Below are 12,389 nucleotides of genomic sequence, written 5' to 3'. Positions count from 1 at the left end.
AGGAGGTACTCAGGATGGGAAGGGGGCCTGCATGGAGACTTGCCCAGGAGGACCCCTGGACTTGGCATCGTAGGGTGGGCAATACTACACCCCCCAGCATATGCCCCCATTATTTGATTGATTGATTGATTATTTTTAAAAGCTGGTAAAACTGAGCAAAAAAAGTTATTTTACTATTTAAAACTAGCAGTTTCAGAACTAGTGACTTATTTATTCACTTGTTAAATCGAAACAAAGGCCCCACTGTACTGTGCAAAACTCCTCAAACCTACTGTACACGTCACTTTCTTTGTCACTTTCACTCATCGTCCTCAAGCATTGGCTCAGTACTATCACTTTACAAAAACATTGTGAGCTATCTATCCACTGAAATGGGACACTGTACCGTCCAAAAATCAAGCACATACAGCAGACACGCCTACTATGCTTCTTCACACTACGTGAAACGCCTACTTTGCGAGGACCTGAAAGTATAACCCACAAACTCTATGTGTGTGCATTGAACCCACAGTATGTGAAGTGGAGGCAAGGAGTGAAGAAACTCCGTATCAAATTCTGCACCCACAACAACACCCCAGATATTCAAACAAAACAAAACAAGAAACTAAAACAGAAATAGGCATAGCTGGGCGTTATCGCTATAAGGTATCGCGATACTTTATCGCTGATAACAAAATCAGGTTATCGGCCATCCGGTACTTATTTAAATATATATGTATCTTCGTTACTTTTGTAACCAAACTAGCAATAATTGCTACTTTTTTCCGCCTCTCAGAAAAAACGTTGTCTCCTCTCAACTGCGTATGCATGGCCCAGGCGCCCGGTGTTGTATGAAAAATCTTCGGTGAAGAGATTTCATTTTTTTTTTTTTTTTTTTTACGTCGTGGCCTATTCCGCCGGTAGGCTTCTTCCTGGTGGATCCTGATGGTTGGCCTAAGGCTTCTTCCCGGTGGGGCCTGATGGTCGGCCCAGCCCGTTCTGGCGCAGGCGAGTGTTTATAGTGGCGTCATCTTGCATTGGCTCATGCTGCCCTCCCGGAGCTCATCTTTAGTCCTAGAATCTAGAGTCCAGGGGTGGGTTTCATCAAAGTTCCCAAGTCCTTGGAAGTGTGCTCAAGGAGTCCCAAGCGTGCGAAAGCCTTAGGCAGTGTTTCATCAAAGTTCCCCTTGGAACTCTCTTTCCTCGCTCGCCGCCTTGGGAGGCCGTGGGTCCAAGCGCTCCCAAGGAAGGTTCCAAGCGTCAGACTGTAAACATGGCAGCCCGTGAACAACCCCGCCAGCACCGACCAATTTTCGCCTGAGAAGGACATCTTTAACCTCGCGCACAGTAAGATACTAGAACATGCGCAAATAAAAATAGAGGAAAAATATATATAAACAATAGACACTCGTTTCAAGTCTCCGTATAGAGTATTGTAGACAATAAATCCTAAGTACCAACTCTTCCCCACTCGCTATCTCGAAATTTTGTGGGCCAACTTTTTTAGCCGAATATATGTTTCGAAGCGGATTTTAGTGAGGATTCTTATGGTATCCTCAAAATCTTCGTACGCCTATTAGTTCCTGAGTTACACCAAGAAAACTGTATTTTTTCCTCTCCCGTCAGAGTAGGTTAACAACTAAAAATCGCTCCACGTTCCTCATTTACGTTCCTTAGAAAGCTTGCCATATGTTACCTCTAAGAAACTTATCCCAACAAATGACACTCCAAATTTTACGCACTTTCACCGAAAATTAAATTTTTAATCATTTTTTTTACTTTTATGACGCGTTTCGCGTCATCGTGCGCCAGGACCTTTTACTTTGATGACGCGAAACGCGTCATCGTGCGCGTCAGCAGTTTGCTGGCACAGAGGCCTCAATCTCTTCGTGAAAGATTGACATGGTCTGATGAAACCCACCCCAGGGGTGGGTTTCATCATAGTGCTCTCCCAGGCGTGGTGACGTCACGCGCAGTTGGGAGAATTTCTTGGGTGTGTTTCATCACCGGCCACCGCGCCACAAGCACTTCCAAGTAGGATTGGGGCGGTCTTGGGAGAAACCAGCGTTGCCAATCTTCCGCGTCGCTTTGACGTCTAATATGTCTTCAATTAACCTAAATTACACTTCTTATGTATAATTATGGAATTATAAATATAAACAATTGATATTTAGTTGAAATACAGCGATAGTATCTTCATTGTAAGGAATAACATGTGCACGTATTTTTGTTCCGTCTGCATCTTCAACGGCACCACGGTGTAAACAAACATTTAGTGCGTCGTGAGTAGACCCTGGCCACCTCGCCACCATTGCCCGCAGCTTATACTGTGCATCAAATAACACTTGCACATTGATGCTGTGGTAGTTCTTGCGGTTGACGTACACTTCTTCGTTCTCATGAGGGGCCACTATTCTTACGTGGGTGCCATCAACAGCACCCACCACACCGGGAAAACCAGCAATATCGGCAAACTCCGCCTTCATTCTCTGCTTCTTCCCCCGGTTTAAAAGGAAGCCCATGAACCGCCTCATGTTCTCTTGTGTCACGAGAGCATCCACGGTCTGGGTGATGATTCTGCTGACTGTGGCCCGGGAAACTCCAAAGTCATCTGCGCCGCACTGCTGCATTTTCCCGGTGGCGAGGTATAACAGAGTCAACGCCACTTTCAGCTCCGATGTGACCGCACGGCTCCTCTCAGTCCTGTTGCCAGTCACGTGTCGCACCAAGTCAGTGACGAACAACAGGCCAGCACGATCCACCAGGTGTACCTCTTCTTGAACTCGGTGTCATCGTACTCATTAAAGATGTCCCTTCTCGGGCGAAAATTCCTTGGTCGGCGCTGGCGGGGTTGTTCACGGGCTGCCATGTTTACAGTCTGACGCTTGGAACCTTCCCTGGGAGCGCTTAGGAGACCCCGCATGGCCTCCCAAGGCGGCGAGCGAGATAGACAGAGTTCCAAGGCTTGGGAGCTTTCGTGAAACATGCCCAAGGTTTCTCGCACGCTTGGGACTCCTTGAGCACACTTCCAAGGACTTGGGTTTCATCATAGTGCTCTCCCAAGCGTGGTGACGTCACGCACAGTTGGGAGAATTTCTTGGGCGTGTTTCATCACCGCGCCACAAGCACTTCCAAGTAGGATTGGGGGCGGTCTTGGGAGTAACCAGCGTTGCCAATCTTCTGCGTCGCTTTGACGTCTAATATGTCTTCAATTAACCTAAATTACACTTCTTATATATAATTATGGAATTATAAATATAAACAATTGATATTTAGTTGAAATACAGCGATAGTATCTTCATTGAAAGGTATTTTTTTTCCGTCTGCATCTTCAACGGCATCACGGTGTAAACAAACATTTAGTGAGTCGTGAGTAGACCCTGGCCACCTCGCCACCATGGCCCGCAGCTTGTACTGTGCATCAAATAACACTTGCACATTGATGCTGTGGTAGTTCTTGCGGTTGACGTACACTTCTTCGTGCTCATGGGGCCATTCTTACGTGGGTGCCATCAACAGCACCCACCACACCGGGAAAACCAGCAATTTCGGCAAACTCCGCCTTCATTCTCTGCTGCTCCCCCCGGTTTAAAAGGAAGCCCATGAACCGCCTCATATTCTCTTGTGTCACGAGAGCATCCACGGTCTGGGTGATGATTCTGCTGACTGTGGCCCGGGAAACTCCAAAGTCATCTGCGCTGCACTGCTGCATTTTCTCGGTGGCGAGGTATCGCAGAATCAACGCCACTTTCAGCTCCGCTGTGACCGCACGGCTTCTCTCAGTCCTGTTGCCAATCACGTGTCGCACCAAGTCAGTAACGAACAACAGGCCAGCACGATCCACCCTGTACCTTTTCCTGAACTCGGTGTCATCGTACTCGTTAACCCTCTCGCGCACGATGACGCGTTTCGCGTCATCAAAGTAAAAGGTCCTAGCGCACGATGACGCGAAACGCGTCATAAAAGCGAAAAAAATTATTAAAAATTAAATTTTCGGTGAAAGTGCGTAACATTTGGAGTGTCATTTGTTGGGATAAGTTTCTTAGAGGTAACATATGGCAACCTTTCTAAGGAACGTAAATGAGGAACGTGGAGCGATTTTTAGTTGTTAGCCTACTCTGACGGGAGAGGAAAAAATACAGTTTTCTTGGTGTAACTCAGGAACTAATAGGCGTACGAAGATTTTGAGGATACCATAAGAATCCTCACTAAATTCCGCTTCGAAACATATATTCGGCTAAAAAAGTTGGCCCACAAAATTTCGAGATAGCAAGTGGGGAAGAGTTGGTACTTAGGATTTATTGTCTACAATACTCTATACGGAGACTTGAAACGAGTGTCTATTGTTTATATATATTTTTCCTCTATTTTTATTTGCGCATGTTCTAGTATCTTACTGTGCGCGAGAGGGTTAAAGATGTCCCTTCTCGGGAGAAAATTCCTTGGTCGGTGCTGGCGGGGTTGTTCACGGGCTGCCATGTTTACAGTCTGACGCTTGGAACCTTCCTTGGGAGCGCTTGGGAGACCCCGCACGGCCTCCCAAGGCGGCGAGCGAGATAGGCAGAGTTCCAAGGCTTGGGAGCTTTCGTGAAACATGCCCAAGGTTTCTCGCACGCTTGGGACTCCTTGAGCACACTTCCAAGGACTTGGGAACTTTGATGAAACCCACCCCAGGACAGTATGTGGGATGTTTTAAGCCACTCAGCGGGAGCTGAAAAATCCCAGCTTGATGGCACTGGTCAGGGATTGAACTCGCGTCGTCCTGAACGCGGTGCCGTCACGCTATCCATTCAGCCACCACCACAGCCACTGTTATTTTTTATGTTTGATTCAAAAATCAATATATCAAAGAAAAAAGATCATTTAACTTTGCCCAAAAAATGATTATTCACTGCCTCAAATTTGATATTCCATATTCGTTTGTGAGCATGCCATGGTATTGAAGGCACCCGGTGTTGTGTTATTTGGTGTCCCATCGTCAAAAGCTGGCACTTTTGTTTACAAACACTGGTCCCTCGTGAACTGCGCATGTTCAGACCAGTAAGCGTAGCCCTGTACAGTCTCACAAAGCTTTTTAACACATTAAGAGTTGCTGGAAGGCTGAATCAGACATACGGTACCATCATCCTCGCTGTTTCTAGAAAGACACTCTGTACATATAAATACAACTCATACAGAGTGTCGTTCTAGAAACAGCGGGGATGGTGGTAGTGGTGGCAGTCTGATTCAGTCTTCCAGCAACTCTTAATTACAGTTAAAAAGCTTTGTACGACTGTACAGGTCTGAGCATGTGCAGTTCACACGAGACCAGTGTTTGTAAACAAAAGCGCCAGCTTTTGACGGTGGGGACGCTAAATAACACAACATCGGTTCAGGCGTTTCTAGTATTACCGTCCATAGGTACGTGTCATCGTGTGGTTTTCAGGTTTTGTAAGTTTTCTAAAATACAGATAATGAAAATTTGAATTCAGCTATGTTTTTTTTAAATTTGAAACATCAATATACAGTACCCTCTCAAGTTTCGTGCTATCCGAGTTTCGCGATCCTCGAGTTTAACACTTAGTCCTAAATTCTTACCATCACGACTTTCGCTCATTACCGCCACGAGCTTCGCGTTGCTTTGACATGTACGGGTCATGTCTACCTACCGTCGGTGTTATGCGTGTTGCCTTAAAAGGCGGTGTCCAACCATTGGGGCTATGGGCAACCGCGGTTGCCCGTATGCCCAACCGGGAGCAAGTTGTTGGTTGTCCGTATGAGTGGAAAACGGTTGTGAGTACGAGCGTGGGTACCTGGGTACCGAACGACAGCATGTAAACAAACAGACGACAGCAGTGGCTGAGGAGTGAGCAGTGGAAGATGGCCCACCAAGAGACTCGTAAAATGGACTGGCAGAGCTGCTTTGCTTACTACTTGATTAACAAGATAAGAGAACACCCCATTCTGGGGAGCCACAGTCCAAAAAACTTTTTTCTCGAGTCTAGAAAATTGTAGATCTCCCGGTGTTGTTTTTCTCTTCTTCTTCTTCTTTTGACCTGTAATGCATGGCAGCGACGGTGAAAAGTAACAGTGGAAAATAGCAAAAGGGCATAGAAAACCAAAATCAGGGAAAGAAAAGAACAGAAAAACACCTAAGATCAGGGTGAAGTGTATAAGTGCGCACTGTGAAGTAAATAAGGGCCGCTTTCACAGTCACTGTTTGTTTTGATCGTTACCAATGGCGGCGATCGACGCTATAGTTTTCCGCGTGAAATTGGCCTGTGGGGTAGTGGCGGCTGCAGAGAAAGCGACAGGTGTTGAGAGTGTGTGGTAAGGTGCGGGGCGAGGCTAACCCCGCAGCCGCCACGAGGTGCCGTTGTAAAGGCAATACCTCCGACACCATCACATCACATCACTACCCATCGGTCAGTTTCACGTGGAAATACTAGAGCGGCGATCGCCGTGACTGATAACGATCAAAACAAACAAAATGACTGTGAAAGCGGCCATAAGTGCATGTTGTGAAGTATAAAAGTATGGAGAAGGAGGACCTAAGAAGCGATACAAAACATTACAGGTCAAAAGAAGAAGGTCCACTACACTGGCTGGTGTTGCGAGAAATATCTTCCCGCTGCTGTCCACCACGCATGCACGCTGTGGGAATACACAGCATTAAAAGTGTTAATTTGCCTGGATTTGTTCATTTTTGTCCGCTTGTGGTCTTTGTGAGCGGTGAGGGAAATATGGAAGCAGTAAGCAAGTTGAACCTCTCTGCGAGCTATTTTGCGATTCCGGCGGCGGTTTACGTTCAATAGGCATTGAAAAGTCAATCATGATGTTAATGATTTAATGATTTATAACAGAAAGAGTTAGCAGATTATACCATAACACACAGAAAACTACCAGAAGCTATAGGTTTGTCCAACTGTACCACGGGTGACCGCGAGCGACCGCCCCAAAGAGACTATATACGAAGAGATAGTGGTATGTAGTAATTCCTCGGGCGTGCGGAAGTAGCGCCATCTATTGCAGCCCACCAAAAACGTCACTTTTCAGGGGTAGCTTTATTATTTTTGAAGTACCTGCCACAGCACCCTATCCAGCCTTCACTTATTTTTTTTCATTGTAAAATGATTTACTAATGGGGTAAAGAAAAATATATTTGTTCTTATGTTTTATTAGGTATTATCTACACTATATCAATTTGTTTTTTTAGGAAAAATATGATGTTGAAAGCATTTGCTAATATATATATATATATATATATATATATATATATATATATATATATATATATATATATATATATATATATATATATATATATATATATAGTGTTAATAATGTGCTGTATGTGAATGATTGTATGTGTAATGTGATGAAATTGTAGCATGATGCAATGTTAGCTCAGCATGGTGCAACTCTACTTGTTGGGACAAGAGAGACAGAGGGGGGCCCGGGGCCGCCGGGCAGGAAGTGCTGAGTCGGCAGTGGGGGAGCAAGGGTGGCTGAGGAGTTGTAGTGGAGAAGACGCGTGTCTGGGCTTGAGAGAGTGTTGAGCTGCTCCGCTCGCGAGCTGTGTGCTTCCGGTGTGCGTGTCTGCCGTGCCCCTGTACTGTGCCTGATTAACTGTTCTGTGCCCTTGAAAGTTGCTGTACTCTGTACTGTGTGAGGAACCTGTCATTAAACTAGAACTTAGTGTTTGAACGTGTATCCTTTGTGCCCTGCCTCGTTCTCTCCTCCCCTCGGTGTGCGGTGTGGGCCGCTGTGAGTGACTGGTGCCCGTGTGGTTGTTCTGGTGAGGATCACGCCACCTGCCTGCCCGTGTATGGTGTGTGGTAGGGGGGGTGGCGTAACACTTGGTGTCAAAGGAGTGGGATAAGTGAACAGTGAAGCGCGCCGAGTGTCATGGCGTCCCCCAGTGATCGCCGTGAGGGTGAGGAGACGGGCAAGGCCGAGGCTGACGTGGGTGAGGTGAAGCCGGGCCAGATGGAATTGTTCGCTGCCATGCTGGCCAGTATGAGGCAGGATTTGGATCAGAGGGCAGACGAGAGGGCACGCGAGCAGGCTCGGAGGGCAGAAGAGAGGGCAGACGAGAGGGCACGCGAGCAGGCTCAGAGGGCAGAAGAGAGGGCTCGCGAGCAGGCTCAGAGGGCAGAAGAGAGGGCAGACGAGAGGGCACGCGAGCAGGCTCAGAGGGCAGAAGAGAGGGCAGACGAGCAGGCACGCCATCTTGCCGATGTCCTCCAGAGCTGTTTCTCGTCGCTGAAGGTGGAAACCCAGCAGTACACCGACCAGGGCTGCGACAGCGCGAGGAGTGAACGGCTGGAGGAGGTGCGGACCCCGGAAGGCGAGGTCCGAGGCCTGAGGGAGGCGGAGAGGCAGCTGCGAGAGGTGGCACCGTCGCACGCGGAGGAAGAAGGCTCAGTTCTGGCAGGAAGCGCCGGGGCGGCGGTCCTGCAGGGGCCTATCTGGGGCTCCTGGCAAGGACTCCTGGAGCCTGGTAGCGTCGTGGCGGAACCAATAGCTGCCGCAGGAGGTTGGGGAGCCCCCGCCTCGTTGCCTCCCTCACCCCCACCCTCTCCTCCATGCCAGCCGGCTCGCAGGTCACGTAGTCCGCTCTCTCTCCCATGGCAGCAGCGAGAGGTGGCAACGTGGTGCGGGGAGGAACAAGAAGCGTCACGTGTGCTGGCGGCGGGTGCACGGGTGGCGGACTGGCGGGGCTCCGCGTGGGGCCCCTGGCAAGGGCCCCTGAAGCCTGGTGGCGTCGTGGCGGAGCCGGTGGAGGCTGCAGGAGGCTGGGGAGCCGTCGGAGCCGCTCCTTTGGGTCCAGCTGGTGCTGGAGTCGGACCCATTAACTCTGCCTCGTTGCCTCTCTCACCGCCTCCCTCTCCGCCATGCCGGCCGGCTTGCAGCCCACGTGGTCCGCCCGCTCCCTTCTGCAGCTCCTCGGCCTCCCCGCGCTCAGGGAGGCTTAAGCCAGCGGGGCACGACGGGAAGTTGGCGTGGAAGGCCCAGTTCAAGATGCCAGCTGCTGCCCAGGGCTGGGGCGAGGATGAGAAGGCGCTGCTGCTGACGACAGCGCTACGGGGCTCAGTGGACGAGCCAGGCCGCTTGGTGGGGAGCGCTGAGAGGACCTTGGGGCGGCCTGACATGCCGGCCGCTACACGACTCCAGGACGCTCCACAGAGGCTGTGTGGCGTCACGGGGCACTGCGTGCAGTCTGAGGGCCCAGTGGAGGCTCGTATCGGCGTAGGCAGCGCTGTGGAGCGCCGGCCGAGGGACGTCGCCGATCGAGACGAGCCGTGCGTGCTGGGCCTCGACTACCTGCCGCAGGACGAGGCCTGTGCCGACCTTGGACGGGAGCTGGAGAGGCTGCGCGGACAGGCGCCTTTGCTCCCGAAGGTCGGCTGTGCAGAGGTAGTCGCGGCGGAGCGACTGCACCTTGCCCCGGGGACGGAGGCCAGGGTCCTGTGTTGCCGGTCGGATGCGATGCCAGCGGAAGGCACGGTGGAGTCCACGGAGGGCCTGCAGCTGCCTGGTGGTGTGGCAGCCGGAGGGAGTCTCGAAGGAGCGGGGGAGGAGTCAGTCACGGTGCTGGTGGCTAACTCCTCCGACGAGGCTCGGAAAGTACCCGCTGGTGCCAAGCTGGGCACCTGTGAAGAGGTGGAACAACTAGAGGAGCCGTCGGGGAGCGCGGAGTCGGCCGCTGTGAGGCCGCTGCCCAACTTCCTGGAGGATTCGGCGCACCGGAGCGCCGCTCACCTGACGGAGGCGCAGACGAAGGTGCGCCACACCCTGGCTCGGTACGCGGACGTGTTCAGCGGGGGTGGATTGGATCTGCCGGGCTGCACGGGGTTGGTGAAGCACAACATCAGCACGGGAAATGGTGCGCCCACCAGGAGCCCGCCCCGACATGTCGTGCCGGCCAGGCGGGAGGAACTGCAGCGCGCCGTCAACGAGCTGGCGGCGCAGGGGGTGATGGAGCGGACAGACAGTCCGTGGCCCTCAGCAGTCGTTCTGGGTATGAAGAAGAACGGCACGCAGCACTTCTGTGCGGACTGTCGGGCGCTGAGGGACAAGACTGGCGAGGACTCTCACCCACTGCCGTGGACCGACGACGCGTTGACGAGGGCCTTGGAGTTCGAGGCCTTGACGATGACCAGCGGCCTAGAAGCGGCCGCCCCGCCCTGCCATGACCTCCGGGGCCGGATGGCGAAGGTGAAGATGAAGGCAGCGTCGATAAAGGCGAGCCCGGAGGGCTTCCGTGGCTCGTGCGGGGGCTGTGGCAAGAGGGGGCATAGGTGCAGTCGGTGCCTGGGGGAGCGAAGGACGCGTTCCCTTGACCGGCCAAGCCCCGATGCCCACCAGCCTCGCTGCAAGGACTGTGGCCAGTCAGGCCACCGCTTGAGTGCCTGTCCCAGGCCCAGGGACGCGGCGCGGGCGGGAAGCGCGGACGGGCTGGAGAAGGGAGTCGACTTCCAGCCGTCTCCCGCCCTCGGCCCCGCCTGAGTAAGCTGCCGCCGCCCGACCAGCGTGTTGCCAGTGGGAGGCTTAGCGGTTGTAGCCACGACGCGTGACAGTGGACACCGGGGGCTGAGGAGTGCTCGGCGCGGCCTGACCCGGGGTAGTGTGTGCTGCTGGAAGGGCCAGTGGAGGCTCGTATCGGCGTAGGCAGCGCTGTGGAGCGCCGGCCGATGGACGTCGCCGATCGAGACGAGCCGTGCTTGCTGGGCCTCGACTACCTGACGCAGGCCAGTAAGGCTCGTGGTGGCCTCGGACGGGAGCTGGAGGTGACCGGAATGGTGCCCTTTGCTTCCAGGAGGTTTTCGAGCATGGCTGCGTGGGGAGGTAGTCACGGCTGAGCGAGGGCACCTTGCCCCGAGGGTGGAGGCCAGGAGCCGGTGTCGACTGTCCCGAGCGTCACCTGGAGCGGATGGCGTGGAAGAGCCCACTGAGGACTGGCGGCTGGTCGACGGCGTGGCTGACAGGCGGAGCCCCTTGGGGGCGCGAGAAGAGACTGTGGAGGACGTGGTGGAGGACAGACTGATTTATGTGTATTGCATGTATTTTTCTGTGTTCAATGTTCGGCCGGGAGCTCAGGCTACCGGTGGATTTGGCCACGGGGCGGCCCCCCGACGTGAGCTTGCCCACCGTCACCTCTGGCTTCGCAGCGGCACTGCAGGAAAGCCTGGCTGAGGTGCACCGACGCGTACGGGGCAAGCTCAAGGTGGCAGGCCAGGCCATGAAGGAGACATACGACCAGCGCAAGAGGGGCGTGAGCCCCAGCAGCAGCGAAGGGGACGTGTCAGAGGCCGACCAAGGGACGAACGAGAACATGGGCGGTGCGGGCGAAGCGGCAGATGTCAGTGACGACCCTGAGCAAGTACTTGGGGCCGACGACGCGGCTCTGGGTGCCACCACCTGCCTGCCGCCGCCCGCATCCCAGCGGCGCCCTCGGCGAGAGAGGCGTCGGCCGGGATGGTTAAGAGACTTTAGTGATGTCCCAGGGGACTGATTAGTTTGATTAATTTCATGTTTTGTTTGTTGAATGTTGGGGCAGCCGGGTCGACTGCCTTTTGAAGGAGGAGATAGTGTTACGAATGTGCTGTATGTGAATGATTGTATGTGTAATGTGATGAAATTGTAGCATGATGCAATGTTAGCTCAGCATGGTGCAACTCTACTTGTTGGGACAAGAGAGACAGAGGGGGCCCGGGGCCGCCGGGCCGCCGGGCAGGAAGTGCTGAGTCGAGCAGTGGGGGAGCAAGGGTGGCTGAGGAGTTGTAGTGGAGAAGACGCGTGTCTGGGCTTGAGAGGGTGTTGAGCTGCTCCGCTCGCGAGCTGTGTGCTTCCGGTGTGCGTGTCTGCCGTGCCCCTGTACTGTGCCTGATTAACTAGCTGTTCTGTGCCCTTGAAAGTTGCTGTACTCTGTACTGTGTGAGGAACCTGTCATTAAACTAGAACTTAGTGTTTGAACGTGTATCCTTTGTGCCCTGCCTCGTTCTCTCCTCCCCTCGGTGTGCGGTGTGGGCCGCTGTGAGTGACTGGTGCCCGTGTGGTTGTTCTGGTGGGGATCACGCCACCAGCCTGCCCTTGTATGGTGTGTGGTAGGGGGGGTGGCGTAACAATATATATATATATACATATATATATATATATATATATATATATATATATATATATATATATATATATATATATATATATATATATATATATATATATATATATATATCTATATATATATATATATATATATGTGTGTGTGTGTGTGTGTAGGAAACATATCCAGTGCTTTAAATACAGGCAAAGCATACAACATTCTATGCATGCTAGATTACTATAATGCCTTTGCAACTGTGGTAACCCGGATGTCACACTGGTCCTGTGTCCCAGGGTAATGGGTTCTCTAACACCACGGGCTCAAG

At 52.3% G+C, this 12,389-nt stretch overlaps 2 protein-coding genes across 4 annotated transcripts in view; both read left to right on the top strand.

The window, feature by feature from the left end:
- Positions 1-12,389, top strand: part of LOC127009846 (uncharacterized) — a 148,249-nt gene that overhangs the window by 113,820 nt on the left and 22,040 nt on the right. The window lies entirely within an intron of this gene.
- On the top strand, positions 7,315-10,746 carry LOC127009845 (uncharacterized). Of its 2 annotated transcripts, none has more exons than XM_050883211.1 (2): positions 7,315-8,103; positions 8,149-10,746. In XM_050883211.1, the coding sequence occupies exons 1-2, from the start codon at positions 7,867-7,869 to the stop codon at positions 10,468-10,470; spliced, it is 2,559 nt and encodes an 852-aa protein (XP_050739168.1). In that variant the 5' UTR covers positions 7,315-7,866; the 3' UTR covers positions 10,471-10,746. The 2 variants fall into 2 exon arrangements, with proteins under 2 accessions (XP_050739168.1, XP_050739169.1); XM_050883212.1 differs by having other exon boundaries at positions 7,316-8,070.

This window comes from Eriocheir sinensis, chromosome 42 (assembly GCF_024679095.1).
Source record: "Eriocheir sinensis breed Jianghai 21 chromosome 42, ASM2467909v1, whole genome shotgun sequence".
Classification (NCBI taxonomy): domain Eukaryota; kingdom Metazoa; phylum Arthropoda; class Malacostraca; order Decapoda; family Varunidae; genus Eriocheir; species Eriocheir sinensis.
This window is presented reverse-complemented; position numbering and strand designations above follow the sequence as displayed.

Excerpts from the sequence above, each read along its gene's own strand:
- LOC127009845 (XM_050883211.1), top strand. The coding sequence starts at position 7,867 with ATGGCGTCCCCCAGTGATCGCCGTGAGGGTGAGGAGACGGGCAAGGCC. Across the intron at positions 8,104-8,148 it reads AAGAGAGGGCTCGCGAGCAG|GCTCAGAGGGCAGAAGAGAG; the intron begins GCTCAGAGGGCA and ends GCACGCGAGCAG.